This window comes from Pantherophis guttatus, chromosome 5, assembly GCF_059756535.1.
Source record: "Pantherophis guttatus breed Tessera chromosome 5, ASM5975653v1, whole genome shotgun sequence".
Lineage (NCBI taxonomy): Eukaryota > Metazoa > Chordata > Lepidosauria > Squamata > Colubridae > Pantherophis > Pantherophis guttatus.
This window is the reverse complement of record NC_142067.1, coordinates 1,429,984-1,443,136: the sequence shown is the minus strand read 5'-3', so window position 1 is coordinate 1,443,136 and position 13,153 is coordinate 1,429,984. Positions and strand designations below refer to the sequence as shown.

At 44.8% G+C, this 13,153-nt stretch overlaps 1 protein-coding gene across 13 annotated transcripts in view; it reads right to left on the bottom strand.

Moving 5' to 3' along the window:
• ARAP1 (ArfGAP with RhoGAP domain, ankyrin repeat and PH domain 1) overlaps positions 1–13,153 on the bottom strand; it is a 103,378-nt gene that overhangs the window by 47,270 nt on the left and 42,955 nt on the right. Inside the window, exon 1 of one of the 13 annotated variants that reach the window (XM_087895692.1) lies at positions 11,057–11,494. The exons of 9 other annotated variants lie outside the window; for them this stretch is intronic. Coding sequence is in view for 2 of the 4 variants with exons in the window: in XM_087895690.1 (XP_087751816.1) it covers positions 11,125–11,360 (236 nt within the window). In the remaining 2 variants the exon portion in view is untranslated. Of the gene's footprint in view, positions 1–11,056; positions 11,495–13,153 lie in introns of those variants that run through there. 3 more of the 13 variants (XM_087895690.1, XM_087895691.1, XM_087895694.1) reach the window with 3 other exon arrangements.

Below are 13,153 nucleotides of genomic sequence, written 5' to 3'. Positions count from 1 at the left end.
AAACGAGGCTATAGAGCACTGCACACCAGAACAACTAGACACAAGGACAGTTTTTTCCCCCAAACGCCATCACTCTGCTAAACAAATAATTCCCTCAACACTGTCAAACTATTCACTAAGTCTGCACTACTATTAATCTTCTCATCCTTCCTATCACCCATCTCCTCCCAACAAGGAACCTTGTTCCTTGCATCTTTACGATTTATATTGATATTGTTTCCTGATTGTTTATTTGTTCCCTACGACTATCATTAAGTGTTGTACCTTATGATTCTTGATGAACGTATCTTTTCTTTTATGTACACTGAGAGCCTATGCACCAAAGACAAATTCCTTGTGTGTCCAATCACACTTGGCCAATAAAGAATTTTATCTATCTATCTATCTATCTATCTATCTATCTATCTATCTATCATCTATCTATCTATCTATGACTATCATTAAGCGTTGTACCTTATGATTCTTGATGAACGTATCTTTTCTTTTATGTACACTGAGAGCCTATGCACCAAAGACAAATTCCTTGTGTGTCCAATCACACTTGGCCAATAAAGAATTTTATCTATCTATCTATCTATCTATCTATCTATCTATCTATCTATCTATCATCTATCTATCTATCTATGACTATCATTAAGTGTTGTACCTTATGATTCTTGACGAACGTATCTTTTCTTTTATGTACACTGAGAGCCTATGCACCAAAGACAAATTCCTTGTGTGTCCAATCACACTTGGCCAATAAAGAATTTTATCTATCTATCTATCTATCTATCTATCTATCTATCTATCTATCTATGACTATCATTAAGTGTTGTACCTTATGATTCTTGACAAATGTATCTTTTCTTTTATGTACACCGAGAGCATATGCACCAAAGACAAATTCCTTGTGTGTCCAATCACACTTGGCCAATAAAGAATTCTATTCTATTCTATTCACGCCAGTTGCAAAGCACCCAAATTTTAATCACATGACCGGACGCTGCCACAGTCATAAGCACGAGGACCAAATCATAAATCACTTTTCCCACTGCTTTTGTTAACTTTAAGCAGTCATTAAATGAATAAGTTGAAACTGGGGGCTATCTGTATTCTTTCTTCCTCATCTCTCAATTTATGCCCAGCCAGAAAATCAGAAAAAAAAATGGCTATTTTTGTTTCCCTAACCAGCCATTTCTTCACTTTCATTTCCTCCGATTTTAGGCAATTTGCTAATTTTCCAAATTTCCCTGCAGTATCTGGGGCAACAGAGGAAGCAAAGGGGGTTTCCCCCTCATTTACTATAAAATTGCCCATCAGAAAATGTGGTGTCAAAAGGCCAAGAAAACGAGAGAAGAAAGAAAGGGAGAAAGAACCTCATCCTGAACTGACCCCCCATTTCCCTCTGCAACCCACCTCCCCATTTTGATTGACAGATGGCCAAAACGGGGTGAGATTCGAATCTTTGCACACATTTAGAGGAGGTTTCGCTACTGCTAAAAATGTGCCACTGGGCATGCTTCAAATGTAATGGATGAGGAAGCGAGCGAGTGAATTCGTATTTAAAATTTAGGGTTTACCGGATGTGACAACAGAGAGTTGGAAACTGTGTGACTTCATTTTGGACACCACAAAATAAATACCCTCAGCTGAATTTCAGAGCCCTTTTCCCCTTCAGCTGTTTCCTGCAGCCAAATCGACTTTTTTCCTGATGGGAACTTTAACCCCAAAACTGCTCAAGCAGAGATTTATATGCAAAGTTGGGTTATTGCGGCAGCTCTTTCACGAGGGTTCCAGGAAGGTCTGTTATTTCTTTTTTTTCTTTTTAAAGGAACTTTAGTAAGTTTGAAGAAAAGTAAAAATACAAAGGGCAGAGGGGATCAAATGGCAGAAGAGTTAAAAGGTGATAGAAGAGGGGAGGGAGGGAAGAAGGAAGGAAGGAAGGAAGGAAGGAAGGAAGGAAGGAAGGAAGGAAGGAAGGAAGGAAGGAAAAGCAAGAATAAAAAGAGAAAAGAGGGAAGGAGATAGAGATAGAGAGAGAGAGAGAGAGAGAGAGAGATAGAAGGAAGGAAGGAAGGAAGGAAGGAAGGAAGGAAGGAAAAGCAAGAATAAAAAGAGAAAAGAGGGAGGGAGATAGAGAGAGAGAGAGAAGGAAGGAAGGAAGGGGGAGAGAGAGAGAGAGAGAGAAAGAAAGAAAGAAAGAAAGAAAGAAAGAAAGAAAGAGAGAGAGAGAGAAAGAAAGAAAGAAAGAAAGAAAGAAAGAAAGAAAGAAAGAAAGAAAGAAAGAAAGAAAGAAAGAAAGAAAGAAAGAAAGACTTTATTCAGCATAGGCCCAAATATATAATAATAACCTCTTATTCTACAATATACAAACTAAGCAAGCCAAAAAAACCTTTAAAACTATATAACAAAATAAGCACTTATTCTAAATTTAAGAACAAACCTTAAGAATATACAAATCTCTATTCTCGCCTACGGCGTGGATGGAAACCAAACCAAAGTTTTAAAAGAGCAAAGGACCATCCAACTTGGAAAGTGATTGTACCCCAGACAGTACAGGCAGTCCTCGATTTACGACCACCATTGGGATCAGAAGGTCGGTTGCTAAGCCAGACTCTGTTAAGTGAGTTGCCGCTGATTTTATGAACTTTTTTTTGTTAAGCAGTCATTAAGTGAATCAGGCAGATGTTAAGGAAAACTAGCTTCCTCCATTAACTCTGCTTATCGGAAACCAGTTTAAAAAGCCACAAATGATCATATGACACACACACACATACACACCAGGAATTAAATAATGTACATACCATGTGCCAAGTGCCCAAATTTTGATTACTCCCTGATTATGGGAAAGCTGTGACCGTCATAACTGCGAGGACTCCCTTTTTCCAGTGCTGTTATAACATTGAACAGTCACTAAACGAATGGTTGCAAGTCAAGGACTACCTATACCTCCTTCTAAACCACTGAACAGCTCCCTACAGATGCTTGGCCTTCTAACTCCCATCATCCACAGCCACCAAAGAAGGATATAATTGGAAACGTATTAGAAAAATTTTGCAAAGCCATTCCAGACCCCCAATTCCTGAGACAGGCAGGGACTTCAGACACAGATCCCTCCTTATGGGGAAGGGGGTCAACCTACTCTCCAAAACACCTGAAGGCAGGAGAGGAATGGATGGAAACTGATCAAGGAGAGATCCAACCTAGAACTATTAACCAGTGGAACAGCTGGCCACCAGAAGTTGTGGTTGCTCCATCACTGGAGGTTTTTAAGAAGAGACTGGACAGCCACTTGTCTGAAATGATATAGGATCGCTTATCTGAGCAGGGGGCTGGACTAGAAGACCTCCAAGGCCCCTTCCAACTCTGGCGTTCCGTATTCTGATTAAAGGACTGGAGGCTCAAACATACGAAGAACATCTTCAAAAGAAAAAACAAGAAAGTCCAGTTGCCTCCTAAAAAGCACCCTTTGGGATACGAAGAACGGTTGCAGGAATTGGGTACGCCTAGTTTAATGAAAGGAAGGACTAGGAGTGACATGATAGCAGTCTTCCAATATTTGAGGGGCTGCCCCAAAGAAGAAGGGGCTCAAATTATTCTCCAAAGCACCAGCAGGCAGGAGAAGAAACAACGGATGGAAACTCATCAAGGAGAGAAGCAACCTGGAATTAAGGAGAAACATCCTAACAGGGAGGACAATTAACCAGAGGAACTGCCTGCCACCAGAAATCGTGGGTGCTCCATCACTGGAGGCTTTCAAGAAGAAACAACAATGACTTGTCTGAAATGGGATAGGGTCTCCTGCTTAAGCAAGGGGCTGGACTAGAAGACCTCCAAGGTCCCTTCCAACTCGGTCATTCCGTCATCTGGGCCCCGTGAACCCCTCCCTCCGCAGGGGAAGAGAGGAGGGGGCTCCTGACCCAGAGCCAAACCTGGGCTGCCTTCCAAACTGCAAGCTTTGTTTTGCCATCAGGGGGTGGGGAAGGGTCTCTTTGCACTGGGCCCTTCCTGACAATCCTTCCGGTCATCTGGAGGTGCGTGGGAACCACCGGCGGGCAGAGGGGGGTGAGCCCACGTGGTCAGAGCCCGGATTCACTCTGGGTCAGGATGACCGAAGAGCAGGACTTCGGCCACACCTCTACACAAACCGGCTCTATTTTATTGTGTGTTTTTTTTAATCTAGGTGAAATGTTAATACAGTTAGTCCTCGATTTACAACAATTCATTTAGTGACCGTTTGAAGTTACACCGGCACAGAAAAAAGTGACTTATGACTGTTTTTCACACGATCGTAATCCAAATTCAGACCCTTGGCAATCGACCCATATTTATGACGGTTTGCAGTGTCCTGGGCTCCCCTTTTGCGTCCTTCTGACAAGATTCACTTAGCAACCTTATTACTAACTTAACCATGGCAGGGACTCGCTTAACAACGGAGGTGAGAAAGGTCGTAAAATGAAGCAAAACTCACTTAACCAATGTTTCGCTTTGCCACAGAAATTTTGGGCTCAGTGGAGGTCGTAAGTCGAGGAATACCTGGATTGCAACTCCGTGTACGATGTGCTGTTTGCTAAATACGTTAATTCAATTTCCAGCTTTCCCTTCCAGGCCACAGAGCCCAGAATCCTGGCAGAGTTTGGGGTGGGGTGCCCCAGATCTGACCCATGCACCAAGACCCCGGCATGCTCTTTGTGACGCCGGCTGGAGACGTTGTCAAGCCAACCCGGTTGTTAAATTACTTTAATCCCACCACTGGTCAGAACTGAAGAAGCTTCTCGGATGAGAAGTGAAACGTCTTCAAGGGAAAAAAAACCCCAGAAAATCCCCTTGCTTTTTGGAGGAAAAAAAGCCCCTTTGGGATAAAGGACCCCACACAGTTCCCAGAAAAACCTGCCAGGTGTGAAATATGGACGCTGCTGTATCTCTGGATGTTGCAAAAAATCTGCTGGAAGCCCGAAGGGGGCAGCCCGTTTTCAGTGCCAACGGCTGAAGGACAAAGAGCCCCTTGTTCTGCCCAGCAGGAAACGGGTTTTTCCCAGCTGCTCCTGACTGCTGGCTGGGGGCTCCTCCCCCCCCCTGCAAAGTTTGAGCTCCCCCAGACTCCTTAATTAGGGGCCAGAGGCTGAACCCTTCTCACTGACCCTCTTGCACTGAGATTGCCAAGAAGGTTGCAAGCTGGGGGATCTTTGGAGTTTGGCATTTATGGGGCAGGACATTTTTTAAAATTTATTTGATTTATATGCCGCCCTTCTCCGGAGACTCAGGGCGGCTTACAGTGCGTTAAGCAATCACCTTCATACTTTTGTATATTTATACAAAGTCAGCTTATTGCCCCCCACAAACTGGGTCCTCATTTCACCTACCTTAGAAAGGATGGAAGGCTGAGTCGACCTTGAGCCTTGGCGAGATTTGAACCTGCAGTAATTGCAGGCAGCTGATGTTAATAACAGTGCTTTAGTCTGCTGCGCTACCAGGGCTCCTTTTGAACTTTTGAAGTTTGGATGGTCAATTCCTCCCTTCACCCACCCACCCCGAAGTCACATGATCACATTTTGGAGACTTGGAACAGTTATGGCTGTTTGCAGCATCCTAAGATCACGTGACGGTGATATACGGAATTTTTTGTAAGAAACTGGTATTTGCTTCTGGTTTCCAGCAAAAAAAAAAAAAAAACCCACCCCACCCCACAGCTAAAGTGGGTTCGATTAATAACTTCTGCATTTGCTTAATGACCACAGCGTTCACTGAATCCTTGGTGAGAGCCTTGGTGGCGCAGCAGACTAAAGCACTGTTAAGTAGCACCAGCTGCCTGCAATTACTGCGAGTTCGAATCTCCCCAGGCTCAAGGTTGACTCAGTCTTCCATCCTTTCGAGGTAGGTAAAATGAGGACCCGGATTGTGGGGGCAATAAGCTGACTTTGTATAAAAAAGAACAACGCTGGGGGGGGGGCAAAAGCCCTACTAAGCAGGTATATACAAAAGTATGAAGGCTGTTGCTTAACGCATTGTAAGCCACCCTGAGTCTCTGGAGAAGGGCGGCATATAAATCGAATCAATCAATCAATCAATCAATCAATCAATCAATAAACAAACAACTGCTTCAAAACAGTTAGTAAAATTTGGGCAAAGTTAATGTTTAACAACTGACACAACTTGTGTCATTCCAGGCTCAGTTCTGGTCATAAATTTTCACCTGCGTATAGTGAAAAGAAGGACTAAGGGAGACATGATCGCAATCTTCTAATATTTGAGGGGCTGCCCCAAAGAAAAGGGGGTCAAATTATTCTACAAAGCACCTGAAGGCAGGAGAAGAAACAATGGACGGAAACTGTTCAAGAAGAGAACCTGTAACTAAGGAGAAATTTCCTGGCAGTGAGAATGATTAACCAGTGGAACAGCTTGCCACCAGAAGTTGTGGGTGCTCCAACACTGGAGGTTTTTAGGAAGAGGTTGGACAATTATTTGTCTGGAATGATAGAGGGTTTCCTGCTTGAGCAGGGGGCTGGACTAGAAGACCTCCAAGGTCCCTTCCAACTTTATCTGGAAACCAGCTGAAAAAAATCGCGAAAGACGATTGTGTGACATGTAACCATCATAAATAGACACTGTTTGCTAAGTGCCCGAATTTTGATCAGTGCCCTAAGGATGCTGGGATCGCCCGTAAGTGCAAGGACCGGCCATAAATCACCTTTTTCACTACCATTGTAACTTTGATCCGTCACTAAATGAATTCTCGTAAATCGAGGACTACCTCTATATAGGAACTGGGATTGGGAAACCTTCAGAATGTTGAATCAGAGAACAGAGGAAAACCTAGTTAGAAGACGTGGAATCTGTTTCCCTTTTATTTATTTACTTAAAACCTTTATATAGCTGCTTATCTTGCTCTGGGCGGCTCCCAATTTAATGTTTATATAAAACCACCGTGAAACTATAAAACTAAACACATTAAACTGTTAAAAATAACAAAGGCTTAGTCCCAAATCAAACTTCTAAGCTGCAATTAGAGTTACCGCCTGGCGAGATTGGAGGGAGTCAATAAATTTTACAAATAAATAAAAATAAATAATATCACCCGATTTTCTCCCAAACTTTTGGGGAAAACCCAAAGTTTTTTAAGGTCTGGCTGAAGGCTAAAAGGGGAGGGGTCCCCAGAATGGTCCATGGGGAAGGGGTTGCCAAGGAAAAGACAGCCTTCCTAGCACCCATCAGGTGGCAATATTTAGGGGAAGGGTGTAGGAATGGGCCCACCCTTGAGGAAACGATAGAACCGTTCATTTAGTGACTGACGGCACTGAAAAAAGTGACTTATGACCGTTTTTCACACTTTATGACCATTGCAGCATTCTCGTGATCAAAATTCAGACGCTTGGCAACTGATTCATATTTATGACCATCACATGAAACCCACATTCACTTAACAACTGTGCTACTCACTGAACCGTCATAGATCATGGGTCATTTTTTTCAGTGCCGTTGCAACTTCAAACAGTCACTAAGCGAAATGTTGTAAATCAAGGACTACCCGGAATGAAAACGCACTGTGGAACATTATAAGAATAAGTAAAGGTCTGAAAATTTACAGTCGTGGCCAAAACTGTGGAAACCTTTTGGGAAAAGTGTATTTTCTAAAACTAGCTAAAAACATCACTTTTTTTTTTTACAGTAGTACCATAAAATTATATATCAATGGAAAGATAATTGAATCAAGGATGTAATGCAATAACTTTTATGGAGGATTTGCTATTAGAATAGCAGTTACAGTATGAAGAAGAAAAGGGAAGCACGTAGAAAAAACGAGATATATAAAAATAATTCCCAGGTCAGTTAATACTTCGTTGGGTACCCTTTATTTTATTTATTTATTTATTTTATCATATTTGTATACTGCCCTACTCCCGGAGGACTCAGGGCGGTGAACAGCCAAGATAAAAATACAAAGAACATACAAAAGTTAAAAACTATTAAAAATAGATTAAATAATTTGGGCTCAAAAAACTAATTTAAGACATCCAATTTATCTAAAACATTTAAAAACCCAATTTAAAAGGATTTTAAACATGAGTTTAAACTTTAGCACGAGTTACGGCCTTACAACGTCTTCCCATGGAGGGAACCAAGTCTTTGAGTTCTGCAGCTGTTCTAATGTGAAACCAAGTTTGAATGATGGCTTCTATTAACTGGGTTTGATTGCTGGGTCTCTTCTGACTAATCAGTTTCTTTAGTCGGCTCCATAGATTTTCAATTGGGTGAAGGTCTGGGCTTATAGGATAGGATTGAGATAGGATTATCTCAAAACTCCCAGAAAAAAAAGTGGTGTTATGAGCCATCAAACCACAAAAATATACTTTTCCCAAAAGGTTCCCACAATTTTGGCCACGACTGTAAACTCCAGTCGAAATAGATCTGCCAGGGAGGGGAGGCCAGAGGGGTTTTCTCCCCTCTCTCAGCCCCCTCCAGAAGGATCCTTGTCTCCTCCCAGAAAAAGACTCATCTGCCCACTCGGTGCCACTGGGCAGAGCCTGGCCGGAAGGAGGCTGGACGCAAGTGACCTCTTGCAGACGCCAGCCTGGTGCCCACTGATAATGGCCGGCCATGAAAACAGAGATTGTCATTTCCTGGCCTGCCCTTTTTAATTGCCCATTCATGAAATCCTTGGTTGTTTGCAACCGGGGTTTTTAGCAAAACGAAAGCGCTTGTGGTGTTTCCGGGTTTTGGGGTGCAAAGGCAGCGGCATCATCACAGCCGGGGCGGGATCTGAATCATCCGCCTCCTTTTTTCCAACTCTCTCTTTTTGCAACGCAAAAGGTCACAAAAGGGGATCACATGACCCCAAAACGTTTTTTTTAAAAAAAGTCAGAACTTCATGAAAAAGGCTGGACTTTCAACCTTTGCCGAGTTAATTTTTTTTAAAAAAACTTTCTGTTTAAAATACAAAGAGTCCTTGACTTACAAGCATTCGTTTAGTGACCATTTGAAGTTACAACAGCACATTCAAACTCTTCAAGACGTACAAGCTGAAATGTGATACAGGGAGTCCTTGACTTACAACCACAATTGAGCCCAGAATTAATGTTGCTAAGTGAGACATTTGTTAAATGAGTTTTGCCCCAATTTACAGCTTTTCTGGTCACAGTTCTTAAGTGAATCACCGGAGTAACATGGTCAGTAAGTGAACCTGGTTTCCCCATGGACTTGGCTTGTGAGAAGGTCGCAAAAGGGGATCACGTGACCCTGGGATGCTGTGACCGTCATAACTGTGAGTCGGTTGCCAAGCGTCTGAATGTAAATCACGTGACGGTGGGGATGCAGCAGTGGTCATAAGTGTGAAAAATGGGGATGTCAGTTTTTTCAGTGGTGTTGTAACTTCGGTCACTAAATGAACCATTGTAAGTCGAGGACTACCTCTACAGGTTAACCTCAACTTATAACAGCTCGTTTAGTGACCGTTTAAAGTTACCACGGCACTGAAAAACTGACTTATAACCATTTTTCACACCACTGCAGTATCGCCACGTGATCTAAATTCGGACGCTTGGCCACTGACTCATACTTATGACGGTTGCCGTGTCCTGGGATGATGGGATCCCCTTTTGCATCCTTCTGACGAACAAAGTCAATGGGGAAGGCAGATTCACTTAGCAACTGTAGCAAGAAAGGACATAAAATGGGGCAAAATTCACTTAACAAATTTCTCACTTAGCAGTGGTCGTAAATCAAGGACCTCCAGGAGCAGGAGCAGATTATGCTTCTTTTTCGCAGCAGCTCCAGGATTTCTTCCCCACCGATCTAAACTTTATCCTCATGATTTAATTATTTTAAAGCATCCTTCAAGCCCTGCAAAATTTGCCCCCTCCGGTCCTGACCGGACCCCCCCCCAACTGACCCCTGACCCCCTCCGGACAAACCCTCCAACCAAGACAGCCGAGGGAGGGAAGGACAGGCAGCCTCCTTCCGAAGCAAATGTGGACCCTGCAGCACAAAAGGGGCCATGTCAGCTTCCTCCGAGGGGGCAGCCCCACTGAGGGAAGCCAGGAAGGAGGGAGACCCAGTTAGAGGGAGCCAGTTGATCAAGAGACCCCCACCCACCCACCCCGGCCCCTGGAATCTGCAGAACATTTCCTTTTCTTTTCCTCTCCTCCACCTTCCCTCCTTTCTTCTCCTTTCCTTTCCTTTCCTAGCCTTTCTCCTTCTTTTATCTTCTGTTCCTTTTCTCTTCCCCACCCCCCTTTTTTTTCTTCCTTCCCTTCCCTTCTTTTACCTCCTTTCCTTCTTCCTCCCTCCCTCCCTCCATCCTTCCCTCCCTCTCCTTCCTTCCTTCCTTCTTTCTTTCCTTCCTCCCTACCCTTCCTTCCCTTCTCTTGGCTTCTTCATTTACCTCTTTTCCTTTCTCCTCCCTCCCTCCCGCCCTCCCTCCCTCCCTCTCCTTCCTTCCTTACTTCTTTCTTTCCTTCCTCCTTCCCTTTCCTTCTCTTCATTCATCTTGTTTTCTTCTTCCTTTCCTTTCCCCTTCTTTTATTTTCCTTTCCTTTCCTTTTCTTCCCTTCCCTTCTTTTACCTCCTTTCCTTCTTCCTCCCTCCCTCCCTCCCTTCCTTCCTTCGTTCATTCATTCCTTCCTCCCTATCCTTCCTTCCCTTCTCTTGGCTTCCTCATTTACCTCTTTTCCTTTCTCCTCCCTCCCTCTCTCCCTCTCTTTCCTTCCTTCTTTCTTTCCTTACTCCTTCCCTTTCCTTCTCTTCATTCATCTTGTTTCCTTCTTCCTTTCCTTTCCCCTTCTTTCATTTCCCTCTCCTCTCCTCTCTTCTTTCTTCTCTCTCTCCTCTCCTCTCCCCATCCTTCTCTCCCCTCCCTCCTTGCAGCCAAGTCCATTCCGGGAGGTGCCCGGAAAGATCTCCAAACCTTTTCCAGTCCAGGGAGAGAAGACAAAAGACACAAAACCAGAGCCAGCAAAGTTAGAAAAAGACGGCAATCACTCAGTTCCAAGAAAAAGCACCCACCGCCTTCCATCTCTCCATCCCTCCATCCCTCCATCCCTCCATCCCCTGCGGCAGCAAAGAAACTTTCTCCATCCACCTTTCTCCAGCAGCTTCTCCCGCAAACCCAGCCAGATCTCGGACTGGGGCTCTTCTTTCTTCAGTTACCTCCAGGAAATGTTGGCCAAACCCAGCAGCCCCCTTTCGCCTGGCAGGCTGGCAATGCCAGGGCCAAGAGAAGCCCCCCTCGGAGCCGGCTCTGCTTGGCGTCCTGCAGGCAAGGAGCAGAAAGGCAAGAACTTCTGGGGAGGGGGCCGGGAGGGGTCCAGCTTCTGCAGGCTCACCAGGGCCGGGGGAGGAAGGAGCATGCGCAGCTGTGGCTCTGGCGGGGTTGGGGGGGGCATTTCCTGGTGACAGAGGCTTCCTGCAAAGGCTGAACTTTGAAAAGGGGCAGAAAGAGGAAGGGGGGGCGGAGGGGAGCTCAATGAAGCAGCTTCACTTCCCCCACCCTGCCCGCTCTAGAAGCTTGGCTTGGATTTTTGGGGGAGGGAGGGGGGGTCTTGCAGAGACCCCCCCAAAGGGAGGAAGCAACAGGCAGGCGCAGCAGGGAGAAGTCTGGGAGAATCGCAGCCATTCAACGCTGAACGGAGGGAGGGATTGATGGGGTTGGCACAATCGAGGGTTTGAAGGCTGAATTCCTCCGGCTGGACTCGGAAAGACAAAGCGCATCTTGAGAAGGGAGAGGGGGGGAAACTCAATACAGGTCGTCCTGGATTTACAACGGTTCATTTAGCGACCGTTTGAGGTTACAACAGCACAGTCAAACTCTGCAAAGCACAAGGATTTGAAACGTGATTCGGATCGTCCTTGACTTACAGCAGTTCCTAGAGCAGTGTTTCTCAACCTTGGAAGCTTGAAGATGGGTGGACTTCAACTCCCAGAATTCCCTAGCCCACTGGATTCTGGGAGTTGAAGTCCACCCATCTTCAAGCTTCCAAGGTTGAGAAACACTGTCCTAGAGAGACCGTTGGAAGTTACAACGGCACTGAAAAGAAGGACTTACGACCGTTTTTCACACTTACGACCGTTGCAGCATCCCCGTGATCAAATTCGGCTGCTTGGCAATTGGCTCACATTTATGACAGTTGCACTATCCCGGGATCACATAATCTCCTTTTGCGACCTTCCGACAAGCAGAGTCAACGGGGAAGCCAGACTCACTTAACGACCAGGTTACTAACTTAACAGCTGCCGTGATTCACTTAACAACGGTGGCGAGGAAAGTCGTAAAATGAGACAAAACTCACTTCACCAATGTTTCATTTAGCAACAGGAATTTTAGACTCAATTGTGGTCATAACTCGAGGACTATCTTTTTCAGGGGTCCTTGAAGTACAACCATTCGTTTAGTGTCCGTTCGAAGTTACAACAGCACTGAAAAAAGTGATGTAAGATCGGTCCTCACACTTATGACCGTCACAGAATCCGCATCATTACAGGATCAAAATTCGGACACTTGGCAACTGACTCATATTTATGACGGTCGCAGTGTCCCGGGGTCACGTGATCCCCTTTTGCGAACTTATGACAAGCAAAATAAATGGGGAAGCCAGATTCACTTAACAATCGTGTTACTCGCTTAACGACTACAGCGATTCACTTAACAATGGTGGGAAAGAAAGGCGGTAAAATCAGGTGTAGTTTGTCCTCGAGTTGCACCATTCATTTAGTGACCATTCGAAATTACAATGGCAGTCCTCACACTTACAACCATGACAACAGCCATCAAATTTTGAGCCCTTGGCAGCTGACATATATTTATGATGATTGCAGCCTCCCAGGGCCATCCACCATCTCTGACCTTCCCAGTCGACTTCCCACAAGCAAAATCAATGGGGTTCAGCCAGATTCACTTAACAACCATGTGATTTGCTTAACAACTGCAGTGGTTCGCTTAACAACTCTCTCAAAAAGGTTCAACTCCTTTAACAACCGCCTTGCTTAGCAGTGGGAATCCACAGGCCCAGATCATGAGGGGAGACATGATAGCAGACTTCCAATATTTGTGGGGCTGCCCCAAAGAAGAGGGGGTCAAGCTATTCTCCAAAGCCCCTGAAGGCAGGACAAGAAGCAACAGGTGGAAATTAATCCAGGAGAGAAGCAACCTGGAACTGAGAAGGAATTTCCTGACAGGGAG